At 41.0% G+C, this 19,007-nt stretch overlaps 1 protein-coding gene across 1 annotated transcript; it reads left to right on the top strand.

Annotated features, from left to right (window-relative positions):
- Positions 1–830: 830 nt before the first annotated feature.
- hyou1 (hypoxia up-regulated 1) lies at positions 831–18,105 on the top strand. The gene is made up of 24 exons (XM_054755891.1): positions 831–1,005; positions 1,649–1,724; positions 1,829–1,922; positions 2,560–2,638; positions 2,749–2,903; positions 3,074–3,150; positions 4,252–4,433; positions 4,853–4,968; positions 5,329–5,515; positions 6,696–6,830; positions 7,273–7,355; positions 7,500–7,632; positions 9,729–9,913; positions 10,033–10,171; positions 10,423–10,480; positions 10,984–11,060; positions 11,887–12,048; positions 13,388–13,548; positions 13,632–13,719; positions 13,939–14,195; positions 14,281–14,365; positions 14,473–14,734; positions 14,811–14,915; positions 16,490–18,105. Exons 2-24 carry the CDS (start codon positions 1,655–1,657, stop codon positions 16,537–16,539), a joined length of 2,940 nt encoding a protein of 979 aa, XP_054611866.1. The 5' UTR covers positions 831–1,005; positions 1,649–1,654; the 3' UTR covers positions 16,540–18,105.
- The last annotated feature ends 902 nt before the right edge of the window (positions 18,106–19,007 follow it).

The raw sequence follows: 19,007 nt of genomic DNA, 5'->3' as shown, positions 1-19,007 counted from the left end.
TATATGCATATGTATATGCCCTATGAAACGCAGCATTAATTAAATGAATGTTATAGTCAGTCATCCATCCAAGAGTTAGGCTGCAGGATCAGTGATCTGATTGGTTGAACTGCAACGTAATAAATCAGTGGTCATGGAATAAATAATTTTAAAATAGTGTCGGTACAATTATTTAACATATTCCACAGAACAGTTCTCAGAAAAACACACTAATAAAAAGTTTCAAATTTAAATTAATTTCAGATTTGAACGATCAATTTCATTGGTTTTATGTTTATTTAATTTTGGCACAAAAACACCGTCCATACACGTGGACCAATCGCAGTAGGGTGCGTCAGCCTCAGGGGCGGGCCTTAAATGCAGCGTCGTTCATTATGATGCCTTTGGTCAAAATCACTGAGTTGCTCATCGGATACAAAGAGCAGCTCTTCCAAAATAAGACATATTGCCTTTACATAATTCCAATTAGTGGATCATTTGATCTAATTTAGGAACAGCTATAACTTCTATTCTTGATGAAGTGCATATTCAATAGAAATGCCGCATTAAAAAAAGTAAATTTAGTTACAACTCGGTAATGGTAATGCCGGTATAAGGCAACAGATATTGTTTTAGAATAACTAATTTAAATTGATTATTATTTAGTTTAAATATGGAACGATATAGTCGCAAAAATAAATTACTCAATACATTAAAACAATAATCCAGTTTATTCCACCACGCTAATTGCAAAACTACATTATACAGGTTTGTAATGCATAACCGGAAACGGAATATTCGGTAACGTTGACTTGACGCACATAGTTTTTTTGTTTTTTTTGTCCCAGCAGCAGCTTCAGTGGATCCAATGAGCGGACGCCGCGTTCTGGGCCCATTGCAGAAGGCAAGCCGGTGATAAGGGCGACTGAGAAAGTGTGAACGCAAGATCCTGTATGTATTTGCTCACAGCTGGTTTACAAATATCAGAAGATAATTGGCAGTTTCGGTCGTATTTGGATAAGAAAGGTAAGTTGACGCCAGTGTACCTTGTTCCATATTTGCTATACGGCGGTTATACGACTGTTAGCTAACAGAATTGGCCACATTCTAACACTAGCTAACAACCATGTCCATTTTTATGAAGCTTACAGTCGCTTCATAAGACTTGTACTGGAGAATATTCGTGGTTATAGTAATGTTTTGTACAGTTGAAGAGAATGGTTTAACGTGTGTAATACAACAAAGTTGCATCCAAGTCAGCTAAACGTCACATTGGCAACACTTCCGTAACTGGCAAGTAGTATCCGGTTTAATAAACAGTCACTATATTTTGAACGTAACTGATAATTATGTGGACTGTGTTACGCTTATAGTCCTGCGACATTACCTCAGTAGGCTTTAAAAGTTATTATAAAGATTCAGTTTCTCCCCCCACCCCCAAGTACAAACATGATGTTGTGTTTTGTGGTTCTAAGAAAAGATCACCAAACGTTGATGATTTTCAACGTAAAAGGCTGACAACGCCATAAAGCCACGTTGTTTTCAAAGTGACCTTTGTTTCTGCATTATATTCGTATTTTCTTTGACAGACCACGTCAGCACAACAAAGACTCAAAAGTTGTGGCCATGATTGATAACATTTCCATGTTTTCTTGCTTCATCATTACAGCCCATCATGGCAAGGATAAAGCTTCCATTTGCTGCTCTGTTGTGTCTTTTTCTTGGAATGTTGCCATCTAAAACAGGTATCAACACATCAGAAGTTGCTTTGTATTTGTAACACTACAATACTTTTTGCACAATTGTAAATATGTTTGATTAGGTGGTAATGTGCGGTATGTTCCTGCAGAGGCCGTGGCTGTCATGTCAGTAGATCTAGGGAGCGAGTGTATGAAGATGGCCATCGTTAAACCTGGTGTGCCAATGGAGATTGTTCTCAACAAGTGGGTAACCATGAATCATAAAATTGCAGAGCATGCTGTGCTGGTTCACATCCATAATTTAGAACACACTCTGTAGAACACACTCTGGTGTTTTTTCAAAATGTGTCCACATAAAAGCACATTCATTTGGTTGCATGGGCATTTGGGTGGCCCACCACAAGTCTGAAAAAGCTACCACAGCTGACTTGGTCATTCATGCTTTATAACTAGGGGTGTCCGATAATATCGGCCCGATATTGCATAAAAATGTGACACCGGATTTTTTTCCCGATAATGAAAAACCGATATTACAAAAAATTGTATAGACGGACTAATTATCTAATTATTGATGTTGATGATGTTGACCTAATTATCAGGCATCTGTTCATCAACAGTTAGATATTATCTATAATATATATATAATATATAATATATATATATTAAATATATATTAAATTGCATGTTATAAGGCGCCTGCGGTTGGCTGGCGACCAGTGAAGCACAGAGTGTACCCCGCCTCACGCCCAAAGTCCGCTCCAGCAAACCCCTAAGTCTTTAAAATAGCCGTATTCGTGTGGACATGGCCTCAGTTGCAAGTAAAAATCCAGTTGGGTACGACATGACATGGCTTCAACCAATACTTTTGAATTTTCCTTAGAGAGTCGAGGAGGAAAACACCTGCAGTCGTATGTCTCAAGGAAAATGAAAGACTTTTCGGTGACAATGCATTAGGAGTGGTACGTTCTGTTATTATTCTTACATGTTACTGTGAAACATCATCTAGCTCAGTTTTTGCACGTCATGCTTTTTCTCCTGTGCTATTAATGGTAGTTTGTTTCATTTTCAGTCTGTGAAGAACCCCAAAACTGTCTATCGACACCTGCAAAATCTCATGGGCAAGAAGCACAACAACCCCCAGGTAGTCCTTTACCAGAAACGCTTCCCTGAGCACCAGCTGCAAGTTGACGCAGAGAGAGATACAGTTTACTTCAAAGACTCAGAGTAAGATTTATGTAAATATGCTATTGACTTTCATCTACTGCCTGCGCTCTCATCAGTAGTTCATCACTATAGTGTATAACTCTTTTTATATATTGCAAATGAAAAAGACAGATTTACTTTGTTGGGTACAGATAACAAAACCACCATTTTGTTTTTTTATTTATAAATAGGAAATTTCAGTACAAACCAGAAGAGCTCCTTGGGATGATGCTCAATTATTCTTGTGGACTGGCTCAGGACTTCGCAGGTCAGTTTTTTTGTCACAAAATTCTGTTTCATTGTGTAAATTAGGCCTGTCATGATAAAAAAAAATGAATTAACCGCTAATAAAAATGAACTTGGATCATTTTACCAGCCTCAATATATTGACGTGTGTGCGTGTTTTCCCTCCTCTCTAGAGGGTTCACTCTGTATCTGGCTCAGCGCCTGGGCACATAGGTTCTATGGCCGAATGAACAGTTGTGAGTGAACCCTCCCGTCAGTCAGTCTCCTTGTTCCAGTGGGGGGAGGCGGGCTGCTGGCGAGTGCACACACTGAGTGGCGCAAGTGAGGAGTAAAGCGACCTTTCCACTTGTAGGCCCCCCGCGTTGTCCTGCGATTTGCCAGGTCATTTATTTATGGCACGCCCGAAAATTGTGAAGACTAGTCTACACACTGTTTGCGTTCTGTTTATGCATAAATTTCACGCTTGGCACGCAATTCGAAACCAAAAATGGGTGCGAATTGGCACCTACGGACACACGCTCCTGCACGACTTATTTACACCTTGTCAAGTAATGTTTACATCTAGTGCACGACAATAGTATGCGCAGCTCGCATTGTTCCCACATGGGTATGCATTGTCACCATCAGGCCCCCATCTGTGAAGCAGTCTGGCATTATTTGGTCTCGCTGTGTCCCGTGTGACGGAATCGTACCCGATGTTCTTTATTTACTGAAGTGCAATTTTGTTTGGAGACTTTATAGACCATTTATTGTTTTATTGTGTGTGTGGTTTTAGTGGAGTGTTTTTTTTTTCTTAACATTAGTCAATTTTCTCTTGCTTTTGGATGTGGTTGTGATTTTTTAAGTGCAATTTTTGCTAAAACAGACCATATAGTCAATTTTATTGTCATTGGGGTTTTTTGTTAATTAAGCTGTTAACATTACAATTGTTAAATACTCCTTAGAAATCTAAAGTGTATTTCTTTTATCCGGTGTAGTCACATTATCATGCCATATTATGAAAAAATGTTGAATATTTTTAATCTGCAATAATTTGTAGGACAATTATCGTCCGGCAGAATTTACCGTGACCGGCCTGCATACAATCCACCAATCTATTTGCTGTGTTTCCCTCAACTTGCAGAACAGCCTATCAAAGATGCAGTCATCACAGTGCCGGCGTTTTTCAACCAGGCCGAACGGAGGTCAGTCATGCAGGCGGCACAGTTGGCAGGTCTGAAGGTCCTCCAGCTCATCAATGACAACACAGCCGTGGCCTTAAATTACGGGGTCTTCAGGAGGAAAGATATTGACAGCACAGGCAAGGTACAAATTGTAAATACTCAAATGCTCCGAAACTCATATACTTAGACCGCTGTTTACAATTTGTGTGTGTGTGTGTGTGCGCGCGCACGTGTGTGTGTGAGAAACGTCACTTTTAAAATGTCTACATATTACCGTTACAGTGTTTGTTTCTTAAAAAGTGGGATTAATACACACAAACGAGCCAGTAAAATTCTTCCATGTATACACTTTGATGATCACTCAACAGAGCGTTGTTTCTGCTCATGTTCCACGGTGGATTGTGGCCTCAAATACCTTTTTAAAATTCACCACCAATAAAGAAATTCATGTTGTGCAGCTGAGAAGCAAATATTTATAAGATGTGTAAGAAGTCAACGTTGTTGGTTTGGATTTTGTCAAAGTGACAACTTGATAAAGGGCTGATGCTGTTTCCTTTTCAGAATGTGATGTTTTATGATATGGGCTCAGGGAGCACAACTTGCACCATTGTCACATATCAGACTGTGAAAACAAAGGATTCTGGGACCCAGCCACAGTTGCAGATCCGAGGTGTTGGGTGAGTTGCCTGAAAAGTTGCATCATTTTTTTTCTGTTTGTACGTCATGGGTGGCTGGCGTACTGTACATAGACACGAACACATTGCAATGGCTCTTCCAGCTACATTTTACAAACTTATATAATAGAAAGACTCCAAAATAATCCAGTCATAATGAATGGGTGTCACGTAAATAATGTGACATGCTGCCATGTGAATAAGATATGGCTATTTAGCTGCTTTTGATTGACGTAATGGTATGTTTGTTTCAGACATGAGTTACATTAAGAAACATCACATGGTTATATTTGTATGTTTTTGTTTGTCACTTGACATAACAGTGCAGTGCCCAGATGTTCTGTTCTTTTCGTGTTTCTCTAGGTTTGATCGTGGGTTGGGTGGATTTGAGATGGATTTGCGCCTCCGGGATCATTTGGCAAGGCTGTTCACAGAGCAGAAGAAGACCAAGAAAGATGTGCGGGAGAACCACCGTGCCATGGCCAAGCTCCTCAAGGAGGCACAGCGGCTGAAAACCGTGCTTAGCGCAAATGTAGAATTCATGGCCCAGGTGAGTTCAGGCTCAGGCTTCAGTTTAACTGAACATGTTAATTTATTCATTTCTTGGTTATCTGCAGTACTTCATTCATTCATTTTCTACTGATTATACTGATTATTTTGTAAAGATTTAGTGGTGAGCTGGAGCCTGTGGGGTTGTAACAAACCCACACTAACAACTATGGGCTATTTAGAGGCCAGACATAATGAAGTGCAAAAATGTAACTAACAATTTCTGGAACCAGTGTCCACCTCTACCTTGACCAAAATTGTTGGAGACGGGAGGTGGAACCACCAGAGTCCACTTCAACATTTTACAAAAGACATCATCTATAAACATTTGCATATGAGAACACAACAGACATTATCACAATAATGGAAGGGAAATGCCTTTGCTAAAGTGCATTGACTGTCAAAAATAGCTTACAGCAGAGGTGTCAAAAGTGCGGCTTGCGGCTGTTTTTTTATTGCCCCGTGACACATTCTAAAAATGTAACGAGAAAAAACAGCAAAAATCATTAATTTTTCAAGAATAAAATCAAAATATTAAACAGAAAAATGTTGCAATCTAACGAGGAAAAGTATACATAACGTCGTAATATGAGGAAAAATAACATCATTTTAAAATGAAAGTTGAAATAGTTGACAAAAAACGGTAGAAATAAAAAAAATTTGAATTACGTCAAAATATTCCAAGAAAAGGTCGTATCCTAACAAGAGAAACGCTTTGTTGCATAAATTTGTAATAAAGGGAAAAAAAATGTAAAAATCGTAATATGAGAAACGAAACTAAATAAATTTGTAATTTTTGGAAAATTGGGTTGGCGAAAAAGTAAATAAAAAAAAAAAACTGATGGAATAAAGTCATTACCAAAAATATCCCTGTAATGTTACGAAAGAGTAAGAGAAAAAAAAAGGTGGAAAATTAGAAAAATAAATACAGCATTGGGCCAACTGACAATTATCCACCCAATAAAAAGTGACGATGGGATTCCATTTTGAGTCCTGACCTTTGACATTGTAGACAACTGCGACACACACAGCTGCATCAGTGAAATCCTGGAATTATAATTATATAAAATAAATGTTATACTCTTAATTAATTTTTCAATAACCATACCACTGATGGACATCATTTGAATATCCACAGAAGCGTCATCACATTGAGAAATCGCACATCACATGTCTTTCAGGTGGAAGGTTTGATAGATGAAATTGACTTCAAGGCCAAGGTGACCAGAGCCGAGTTTGAAGAGCTGTGTGCTGATTTGTTTGAGAGAGTTCCCGGACCCGTGCAGGATGCCCTCGCTGCTGCCGAAATGAATCTGGTCGGTATACTTGGTCTTCCATACCACGCAGTTGAAGTTTTGTGGTGCAGTGTTTCCAGACTGCCATATTCTTGCAATAGGAAATGACTGCGTTTAAGGCTGTTATGTTACATCACTGTGGAGCATAAACGAACATCAACAACGGACAAGCACCTTTCAGCCGCTAAACATATACTAGAGATTGGCTGCAGCATCTGGATAACAGAGTGGGGACTATAAGGGAGGTTTTTATACAGAGAGCTTTGAACTGAGAGTCTGGGCAAGTCAAAATAATATGCAAATGCTACCACCTTGAGGAGGCCCCAAAACCCTATGTGGGCTGCTTTATGAAGGGTTTCAGTGTAACAAATAACTGTCTAATTGTCCGGTTTCAAATATTATGTTCAAAGTGGTTGTAATATATGCACATCCAAGTTATTTCAGTCCATCTTTGTGCCAACAGGATGAAATTGAACAAGTGATTTTAGTCGGTGGAGCAACCCGTGTTCCTAAAGTTCAGGAAGTGTTGCTCAAAGCAGTTGGGAAGTAAGTGTCAACCTGAAATATCACTTTAATCTGAGCGACTTTCTTCAAAATAAGTATGCACTTGACACTTCTACCTTTGGAATTGTCTCTGTGGCAATTTAGCAGCACATATCTGTTGGTTGTAACACGTTGTCACCGTTACAGAGAGGAGTTGGGTAAAAACATCAACGCGGATGAGGCCGCAGCCATGGGGGCAGTATACCAGGCTGCTGTACTCAGTAAGGCTTTCAAAGTCACACCATTCCTGGTCCGAGATGCAGCTGTTTTCCCTATTCAGGTGAGTTCCTTTTTTTGACACCCGTTGATCCAGGTTAGAAATTAATTTGTATTTGAGTGAAATGCCCTTTTTAGTAGTTGGTACACATCTCAGAGCTTGCTGCTTTTGACTCGCAAAGTTCGTAGAAGAAAAACGAAATATATTTAGAAGTACAAAAAGCTTTCTTCTGTCATGGCACAAACCACCCACTTCTCAATGACAAGAGTGTCACGTACTTGAATGTCTCTAATAAAAGAAAAGTCACTAGTCACTTTTGAAGAGCCTCTAGAGGGGTCTGAATATTGGCCACTGCTGTTATTGGCCATGCACGCTGTGCCTCCCAAAACACTAGATGGCGCTTATGTGCCTTTCAGTGCAGGTAAATGTTTGGCATTTCCTTGATCTGTTACATTACATATAAACAAGGCATCTCTGCTCAGTGTTGCCAAAGCAGCCTATGAGAAGCGACTGTTTTTTTTTGTTCTTTTTTTTAATCGCTTATCGCTTTTTTATTGCTTACAAATTCCCAAGTTGCCTGCAAATGTGTATGAGAGACTTATACTAGCCGTTGAAGTGGTTATGCAAAACAGTTACCTGCCAGACACAATATAGATTCAAGAGTTTTATTGTCATATGCATAGTAAATACATAAATATATACAATCATCTTGACCTGGATGACTAGCAGTTTACACAGAAACAGTACAGGTCGCCGCAGAGAGATTGCTACCTTTTTTTTTTTTTAAATCACAAAGCACGACCGCTTGGCTTCCTCCATTCATACGTACACGTTAGTTTGAACAGCTACAAGCAACAACCACTGAACATGGACACATGTTAGCTTGAACAGCTCCTAGCAATGTGCGTACCGCGAACATTCAGCAATTTCTACACAATCATGACCGACTTGGACACAATTCCCCGTTACAGCCAGCAGCGGAAACTGGCGCTTGCGCGCAACGCCGACGAATTGCATAATCTAGGTATGTTAATAAAGCCTAACACAATTTAAGTCTTTACATGCATGTTTAAAAGCTAGTTTTACACCTATACATAGGCCTGTCACGACAAAAAAATGCTGGTCGATAATTGTGCTACAAATTATGTACGATAATCGATCATTTCCACCTTTTTTAGACCATATTATCAAGTTTATCCAATGATCACTGTGTCATGTCACATTTGAGCCACTAGATGGTACTCAAGTGTAGTGTATCTGTGAGGCACAGAGGATGCCGAAAGCACTTATGAATCGCGGGGTGTCGCGAGCTCGCGCCACCCGGCACGATACATTCACTTCGCCGACAGTGCAACTTTGGCATTCGGCTTAGAAATTGTCGCTTTTGTGCTTTCATTCATATTAACGTTTACTTGCTAACTGCGAGCTAGCACTCTGTGTTCAATCACTACGTAACTAGCCCCCGCCTCCACGTACCGTGACAAAGACGCTGAATAGCTGACAGGAGGCTCACTCTTTCCCTTAATTTGACTATACAACCAATGCGCTCAGACACAAGCAGAGTGAACCTTCTTGTGTGCCACAGCAAGACCTGTAAATGCAACAGGCATACGTAAATGTCGCACATGTCAATTTATCTAGGCGTCAAAATGATCAACCTCTTTTTTTTCCATCGTTCGATTAATCGTTTTTACGATAATCGTGACAGGCCTATACATAGAATAATTTTATAGTTTCAGTGTGTGTAAAGTACTGACGGGTCCCTACTGCTATGGCTTCTTACTCTGGCAGACCAGGTGTGTAGGAGGTCTGTTAAGAAACGGGCGCGACCTACTGTACGGACTTGTAATGACAATTAATTAGAGACAGGCCCATTACAATGTGTGACTAACAGGTAGCACCAGGTCTTTTTTGTGGTGGTCCAAGTTTGGCGGTCGTTGGGAGTCACAGGTTGTGATTGGTTATCTATGAACTTTGTCGTACCTTTCATATATAGGCACCAAGGTTGTCCAAAACATTTGCAAAGCATGAGAAACTCCAACGGGACGGCAAAAAGTCATTACAAAAGTGGGGAGTTTCACTGCTGCAAAAATCAGTGTTTAAAAACAAACCTGAGTATATACCATGGTGACCAAGCACCTGTCATTATATTTTGTCAGGTGGAGTTCACTCGTGAGGTTGAGGAAGAAGGCTCCAAAACCTTGAAACACAACAAACGTATCCTCTTTCAGAGGATGTCGCCCTACCCTCAGCGAAAGGTCATCACATTTAACCGCTACACCGACGACTTTGCTTTCAACATAAACTATGGAGACCTCAACTTCCTGTCGCAGGAAGACCTCAGGTAGCAACGTGCTTTTGTACAGTTTGCGACCTGCAGATCCCAGTGAAATGTGATTTATATTTTATAATTGAATGCCATGTTGATTGGTAGCCGTGTTCTCATCTCACAATGTCTTGCAGTGTGTTTGGATCACTCAACCTGACAACAGTCAAGCTTTCTGGAGTGGGCAGCAGCTTTCAGAAGCACACAGATGCAGAGTCTAAGGGCATCAAAGCCCACTTCAACATGGATGAAAGTGGAATCCTCCAACTGGATCGGGTTTGTAGCCAATTTGATCCTTGAATCCCACCAAGGTAAACCCTCCAGGATGTTGCAATCGTGCCAATTCACAGGCGACCTAAACAAGAGAAAAATATCTTCCACAATCAATATAGGTTTAATCCAAATCTTATAAGGCCCATGAGAAAATAATTAACAAGATGGAATGTTTGTTTGTTGATGTCAGTTTTCAAAGTCTTATTATTTGCTGTCAGAAAAGGTAGTAATACAAATGTGTTTCCTATCCACAGGTAGAGTCTGTATTTGAAACTGCTGTGGAGGAAAAGGAGGAGGAATCGACATTAACGAGTATGTTTTTCAATTCATACACTCCAAGTCTTGGGACACAACTCTGAATATCAATCGGGGGTTGAGAAGAGCCACTCCACAATGAGAGCGATATAAATTCTGGAGCTTAAGACAAAACTGTTTTCATGTTTTCTGCTTTGGCCTAACTGCACCAGTCCACAAAGCAAGGTTGATAGACTGTATAAGGGATTTTAGGGGGTTCAGTACTCACTTTGTTTTCAACTACTCAGTCAAAGCAAGCCATCACAATCATTTTAATCCACCCTATAACAGACCTTGCAACACTTATGGATTTTTATATTCTGCACACATTTGGACATTTAAATATGCTCGTACACTTTGCTGGTACGTAGCATGACGTGCACCTCCGATAAAATCCTTACATCACAGATTGTAAAGCCTGTCATAGGTTGGCTTGTACTTGTGGAATGTTATTCCCCCAGCTTGATTTAGTTTTTTATAGTTTCAGTGCAACAAAAATGAATCAACACTTTGTCTTTCAGAACTGGGTAACACAATTTCCACATTGTTTGGAGGAGGATCCTCCGAACCTGCTCCAAATGTGACGGAACCTGTCCAGGTAATTTTGTTGGTAAATGGAAATATACAGTACATTGGACAAAATGACATGGCATCTGTAAAATGCCATGATAAGTATTTGTATCACCTTTTACTCAGTTTGAAGGTGGTGGGTTTTTTTTTTGGTTTTTTTTGTTACCTTTTAGTGTGCGCGTGCTGCATTCAACACGTTTCTACCAAAAGGAATATTCTTTGATGTGTGGGGGTGGACACATTAATGTTGCATTAATGCAACAAAAAACTCATGCTTACATTTAGGTAACTAAACAGTTCCTGCTCAGCCATCCAAATGATGATTTTGGTGCCCAGTTACCAACCAATTAGCTTGTTCTGAGCCGTTGCTGTTCATGGTGTGGCGAAGGCCGTTGCGTGTTGTGGATATTTAGTGGCTCGCGGTAAAGTCTCTGGTAGACTTTGTTGGCTTCTGGCATTCTATAAAGCCTTAACTTAATCCCTTTTAGTTAGCGGGGCTAATTACCTGGCTAACTAGCTCCACAAACCGATTTTATGTAGAGAATTAAGTGCGGGAGTGGCAATCCGGCCAGGTGAAGAGTAAAGTGAAGAAATTTATATTGAGGGCTCGCTCTACAAAAATCACAGGTACTGGTTTTCGTGTAAACATGAATGTTGGCTGGAAGAAGTCATGTCCTGCAGAAGTAGATGCTGCAGTACACATGGCTTGAATGGCATTTGCTAATTGCACAACCACATCCTCGAATGAGGCACTGTATATAACAAAATGTGTAAAAGAAAATATACACGACCATGAAAAATACTGATTTGTATTGTGTGTGTGTGTGTGTGTGTGTGTGTGTGTGTGTGTGTAGGATGAAGAGGAGGTTCCTACAGAGCCTGGAATTGATGGCAGGGATGAGAATGGAAAGGAGGAGACTGAAAAAATGGAGGCTACCAAGGAGGAATCGGCGAAAAGTACCACAGAAGAGGAAAGCCAGAAGACCGAGGATGCAGGTTCCATGACTGATGACAAGGTACAATCTGTCAAAATGAAAAAATGAATGACTACAACAGGAACCTTTCCTTCTATGTCATTTAATTCCACCAGTGTATAAAGGATAAAGATGGACACTTGTGTTGCTTTCTGCTTAAAGTACAATTAGTGTGAAAATTGTGCATATTGTCCATCGGTTGTAGAGAGTTTTGAACACAGATCAGTTCGTTATGATCATTTATAAGTCACGTTTCATGTCCTTGAAAAAAGTTGCATTTTAATGTAATTTGAACAGAAGGTGGCCATGAATAAAAACTGGGCAATAACTGGACAATAATTACGTAATGCAGTGGTAATGTAAGTCAGGGATTTGTAGTGCTAGTAAAAGTGGATTTAATTTGCATATTCATTCATTTCCTCTTTGTCCTGGCGCCGTTCCGCTGTAGGGTTTTTATATCCTAGTTAAGACATATTGCTCCTGTGGTCGTATTTTCCTCATCAAACAGTTATGGCGCCCTACACCTGCAACTTCTACCTTCCTTCCAATATGTCCGGAAGTCCCAACTTTTTTGTGCAATGCTTTGCTTCCTCTGCTTTTTGGGTGCAGAACATTCCGTCGACATTGTGGGTTTGTCTGGGAGAAAACTTGCAAACATAGTGTTCCTAGTCACATGGTTAGCTTATTTTGTTTATTTCTGGTTGGCAAGCAGATCACATGGTTAGCTAGTTTGCTAGCGATGACCACGACAGAAAACGGCACGGAGATTGACAATGGTCTACAGCCAATCAGAACACAGAAGTCAGTGGGCGGTGCAGATAGAAGAGGAGCGACTAAGCCATGTAGTACTAAGCACAAAACTACACCACTCAACTTTCCACAATGCAGTTCTTAAAAGGGCCAGGCTCGGCTTGTAACAGCGTTCATACGCTATAAAAATACAAATCTGCAAACCTCAATGGAGCGAGGGAACGCTGTACTCAATTTATACAGTATCCAACTTCGCAGAAATTCACTTATCACGGGTGAGTCTGGGACCAATTAACCGCGATAAAGGAGGGATTACTGCTTTCCTGGGCTCCCATGAAAGTGTGTACTGATTTTAAAGATAATGTACAGGTTGCAGATGGAGTACCTAGCATGCCTTGCGGGCATATACTTTTGTAAATAACCCTCATAGATGGAAAAACAAATTACACGGATTTCCAGGAATTATTTTAGCCAAGTAAAAAGTTAGCTATAATGGATGTTGTTGGAAAAGAGGTGAAGCTATGTCGCATATTTCTAGTCAACAAAACTGTATTCAAGTTACCTGTGTTATGTCGTACTTTTAAAAGATGTAGCAGACAGTCACTGGGTATTAACGGCTCCCTTTTTGCAGGAGGAAAAGGACACTGAAAAGAAATCTACAACAGAAAAGCATGTGGAAAAGGTGGCAAAACCCCAAAAGAAGACCAAGATCTCTGAGGACATCACCATTGAAGTCATCCTCAACGATGTCTTGGATCCCACAGCTGATGATCTCGCTGCCTCCAAAAAGAAGTAAATTTACAATTTACAAATTTACAAGCATGTACAAGATTTCACCCTACTCAGGTACTCAAAACAATTTGATATCTTTTCAGGCTGCAGGACTTGACTGATCGAGACCTGGCCAAACAAGAAAGGGAAAAGATGCTCAACAGCCTCGAAGCTTTTATCTTTGAAACACAAGTAAGCTTTCGAAATTGTCCAGCAACATGAAGATGCGGGATAAGACCCTACAGCACAGTCGCTACTTCAATCAGGAAGAAGAATCTATTAAATAAGAAGAATATAAAGATATACTTGCTCAAGGAACTCCATACTGTACTTAAGAACTGCAATACGTTACAGGAAAGGATAGGTTAAAACAATGAAACAAAAGTGCATGCAATCTTGTTTATTTTCCAGGACAAGTTATACCAGGAGGATTACCAGCTGGTGGTGACTGAAGAGGAGGGGGAACAGATGTCCTCCAAACTGAGTGAAGCGTCAGCATGGATGGACGAAGACGGCTACTCTGCCACCACCAAGCAACTGAAGGAGAAGCTTTCTCAGCTGAAAACGATGTGCAAGGACATGTTTTTCAGAGTGGAGGAGCGTCGCAAGTGGCCAGACCGCCTTGCCGCCCTGGACACAATGCTCAACACCTCCAACTTCTTCCTGCGGTGAGCATTGACGCGTAAGGCTTTATGATGCTCTTTTTCAGATTTCTCTGTAGTGAGATGGGGCTTTTTTTTCGTTCTTTTAAAGGAGCGCGAAACTAATTCCAGAAGATGACCAAATTTTTACTGAAGTTGAGCTGAACATGTTGGAAAAAGTGATAAATGAGACAGTGGTAGGTGGTGAAAAGCGGCATTTTCTTCATTTCATTCTAATTATTTTTTAAAAACTGAGCTGTTACAGAATGTTTGTGCATGAAATCACAGTCTCTGTCCATTGCAGACATGGAGAAATGAGACTGCAGCTGAACAGGAGAAACGCTCTCCAAAAGAGCGTCCAGTACTGCTCTCCAAAGACATTGAAGCAAAGCTTTCCCTGCTGGACAGAGAAGTCAACTATCTGCTCAACAAGGCCAAGTTCGCCAAGCCGAAGTCTAAAGCCAAGGCCAAGAATACCACCAGCTCTGATAAGAGCAGCAAGACCAACGGCACGGCCGAAGAAAAAATCATCCCTCCCACTGAGGAAAGCGGAGACAAAAAGACGGGTACATCATCTCGCGTTACTTTGCAACAAGACCTCAAATCCATTCTAAACTTTTTTTCATGTGTGTTCAAATACAGAAAATGTCGAAGAGGAGCCGTTAGGCAATCTCCCACCCACCGAGGAAGGCACCGATCAGACAGAATCTGATAGCCAACCACAGCTCACAGACGAATCGACTACAGGTGTGTTTGCCCTGCTCGCCATGACAGTCCACACGCAGGATACTTGAGCCGATGCTTTGCTAAACCATGTTCAGAGTGGCAGGAGGGGACGTGGCGGGTTGTCAAAGCAACTCTTAATGGTGCGGGTGGTAGTGGGAATATTAAAAAAAAAAAAAAAAAAAGACAACAAAAAATGTGGAAATAGCGGCATACATGGTACGATCCGCGGGAGACTCCTCTGCAAAAAAATGCGCTACTCATAGAGATATGACCTGAGAATACTACTCATAGAGATATATGACCTGAGAATACAGTCACCTGGATGAATGAATATTCACAGGCATAATAGGCAGATATACTTTATATCTATTTATGTAATAATAGCTGTTGAGGCAGGAGTGGTGTTCAAGATCCTGCTGGAAACAATAATGACGGCTTATCACAAGTGGATCAGACATTTTGATGAGCCCATATTGTGGAGACAGGTTTGAGAAATTCTGAGCCTGGTGACACCATAATGTACACATCAGATGAGTAAATTTACTCCCATCACAAACGTTGGCTCATACTGATGATTTTTCTAATTTACAGTTTGCCTTTATCTCTAAACATTTTTATGCTACAACCTTTTGAAATAGTAATGTCAAAACTGAAAAAAGCTCTGGCGCCAAAAGGGTTAAGAAGGTCCCCACCAGCAGAGCAAGCTACCGCGCTTACCACTTAACCTATTTTAATAGCCTAAATGTGGCGTTTCAAGGACAAATTTAAGACAAAAACATGACCACTTCCACACAGAATGAGATAACTTCACTCAATGTCTGACATGCCATGGCAGACTCCATGCAGTGTGAAGGTAATGTCATCTAATGTCATGTCTCATGATGTAACATTACTGCCGCCTAGTGACCAGAATATTGTCTTTGGGTAATAATCGGATTTTGAGACCATTTTTTCATTGTCATGAGATGTCATTCACATTTGAACCACCAGATGGTACTCAAGTATAGTGTACGGTGTACCTGTATGACACATTAGCTTGGGACAGAAGTTGCCTGCATGTATGTTTTTGCAATGCAGCCAGCGACACTGTCTGAGCGCGCACCATTTTGCACTGTTTTGTTTCTATTTGCTGACCAAATGCCTCAGTAAGCGTTGACTGTCGGGGTGAAGGCTCAGCTGCCCGAGGCGCCTCAAACCGTCAGCTGTGGCATTCACCTCTGAAACGATCGCTTCTGCGTCATTCATGTTAGCGAATGCTGCCTCACAAAGCTAACTGGTACAACCCTGTGTCCATTCAACTAGTAGCCCCGCCTCCACAAAGAAGCTGAATGAGATGAGGGCCCACTCCCTCGGTTCATTCCACTATAGAACCAGTGCCTAGTCATCCAGCCTATGTGACACAGACACGCACATGTCAATTTATTGAGGGCGCCACAATTGACGTGTTTTTTTTAACCGTCCGATTAATCGATTATTGTGACAGGCCGAGAGAGGCCACAGTCAACCATGAAAAACGCGATATGGTGAGGGACGACTATTTAATTCCTATTATCACGCTCACTTCCTTTTTATCCCTTCCTTGTCTGCATTCCCAGGAACAACAGAGAATGTCAAACACGAGAACCACCTAGAAGATGAATTGTAACAACTGGAACTGGCAAATGACTTACCACGATATTTATTGACAGTGTACATTTTTCTGATGTGGAAATGTTGAACAGCTGGAGGTGGATTGGTTCCGTTTTGAACGGGGAGGATTTGTCTTTCCCCCCCTGCTTTTCCTCACGTGTTGGGACTATCAAGAGTATCCGCGTCATACGATGATGAAGACGTAGAATTAACGTTTTTGGGGGTTTTTTTGTTCATTTTGTGGAGGGTTTGTCATCTGCGCTGTATTTTTTTTTTCCCCCCCACATTGAGAATGATTTGTCTTCTCTTCCCCCCCCACCCCTCTTTTCCTTACACGTTGGTTTGTCTTTTTCAGCACCGAATACTTGATGATGATGAATTAACAGTTAAAATTTTTGTGTTTTGGGGGGGGGGGGTCCTCTGCACTGTGTTTTTATCCATATCCCTGTCATGTCATGTTTGCATTCCCCCACAGACCCCCACGCCCCCTCAAGAAGAAAATATTTTTCACCCAAGCGTGTCAGCATCAGTCAGTCGCTTCAAAGAAAAAGGCAATTGTCAAACATGAAACCATTGTTTTACATCCAAGGTTGACGGCACATAGTTTATTCAAACAAAATCGGTCCAATCGGCCGTTGCTTTTACTGTTCTTTGCTCTTCCATACAAATGAAGAGGAGCCAGGTACGCTCCGCTCCGTAGGGGAAAAACCTGTTGGATTTCTGGCAGCCAGTGAAGACATTTGTAATAAACATGATGTAATAAAACGTGTTTTCTTTGCTCGTTAAGCGTGGCAGTACAGTCAACCCGTGCTCTCAGTGACCATTACGTTCCTGGACTACCGGTGAATGAAAAATCCTCACATGAATTTTAATGCATAAAATAAACAAGTAATCATTGACAATGTATGATGATAATGGAATTAGTGTCATAGTGAAGTTGCCCATTGGCATCTCCATGGTGCATTTTGGAGAAACTTTTTTTATTTTACTTTTTGACCAAGAATCCTGCAAACAGGGCAATGAACACTGAATCCCGAATGTGCAGGGATCCACTGTAGAACATGGGGAAGATATTTTGCGACTTGAAATTGCGTCCAAATGCCTGCACCAATGCTTGCTGACTGCACTGATGCCAATTCGAGCGTCGGGCAATCTGCCTCCAAATCATTTGTTTAAGCTGTGCGGGTCTTTCAGCAAGGAAGAGGATACTCCAGTAGCTCACTGATAGTGATAGAAGCTTGACTTGTCACATGGATACCATAGATTTCTAAATGTGCAGGGTGAACGTTTGAATGTCTACAAACGACTGCTGCTCTTCTGCTTAACGGTGGCCCTCAAAGACATGGGGAAAAAAAATAGCTAGCTGCTCCTTTCAGTGTCTACGATACTTTCAGTTATGACTTTACAAAGTACACCATACTGACAAAGTGGCACAAATAGATTCTGATGGCTTGCTTGGACTATTGGAAAACACTTGGCTTGCAGGGAATTACTTTTAAAGTTAGTGGGTTACATGTCAATGCTGTCTAAATTGTATTTGGGAACTCCATTCAAGCTTGACTAAATAAAGACTGATGACACAGAATGCTGTACTTGTGGCTGTTTTTCTCACGGAAATATCCATTGAATATTTGTAGAAACTTTACGGGGGGTACTGCAAGGTGGAGAGTACAGTACAATTTGAGACCCCAAGCGGTCAATGGGAAAGTAGCCTCATTTATGTCAACATGTGCGTCGTCATGCGTGTTCTTCCAGAAGCAGCTATATGGTGTCAAATTGGAGCTGCCACGTCAGCAAAGGCTCTTACTTTCCGCCATTTTACCTGCTTAAAATCTTGTGGACAAATGAAACGGCTCAGGTGGTGGATTGGTCATCTCCCAACATGATGGTTCCTCGTTCGATCCTCTTCCCTTGTCGATTGGACACATTAATACATTTTAACAATCACTCCATTTTTACATTCCAACATTTGCTGTTTTTTGTGTTTTCTGACTTTTTTTCACATTAAATTAATGGACAATTTCAATGTTTCACATTAACATGAAAATCTGTTTGGTGGTGTGGCTCAGGTAGAGTGGAGGGCTGCAGGTTCGACGCTCAGTTGCTGGATAGGTTTCAACACGTTTGTGGGATATTTCAACATTATGCATTTCAGTTCAACTTAAACATTTCAGCATTCACACGCAATTTCTTCCGAAATGGATTAAGCAAATTTCCCTAAGTAGAAAAGCAAGTTGAACCACAGTTGGTCCATAACAAACACCAAGTTGGAACTTAAGTAAAGACACCTCAGGCTGCAGTTCTATGATCAGCTTGGTAGTATCAGACCTGCATCTGCATGTGTCGGACAAAGAGGTGTGGAGCGGAGCTGTCAACCTGCTGAGCTGATACCAACGAGGGCGAGACCTGGCAGACAGAAGCGTATGATGAGGCAGAGTCTCCAGTCCAGTTCAGCTCTCACCCACAGCAGACCTACGCCTGCAT

The sequence above is a fragment of the Dunckerocampus dactyliophorus genome, chromosome 16 (genome assembly GCF_027744805.1).
Source record: "Dunckerocampus dactyliophorus isolate RoL2022-P2 chromosome 16, RoL_Ddac_1.1, whole genome shotgun sequence".
Taxonomy (NCBI): Eukaryota; Metazoa; Chordata; class Actinopteri; order Syngnathiformes; family Syngnathidae; genus Dunckerocampus; species Dunckerocampus dactyliophorus.
This window is presented reverse-complemented; position numbering and strand designations above follow the sequence as displayed.

Bases quoted from the DNA above. Each gene is read 5' to 3' on its own strand.
- hyou1 (XM_054755891.1), top strand. From the start codon at position 1,655: ATGGCAAGGATAAAGCTTCCATTTGCTGCTCTGTTGTGTCTTTTTCTT. The intron at 2,904-3,073 runs GTAAGATTTATG...ATTTATAAATAG, and splicing joins GTTTACTTCAAAGACTCAGA to GAAATTTCAGTACAAACCAG. The intron at 7,356-7,499 runs GTAAGTGTCAAC...TCACCGTTACAG, and splicing joins TTGCTCAAAGCAGTTGGGAA to AGAGGAGTTGGGTAAAAACA.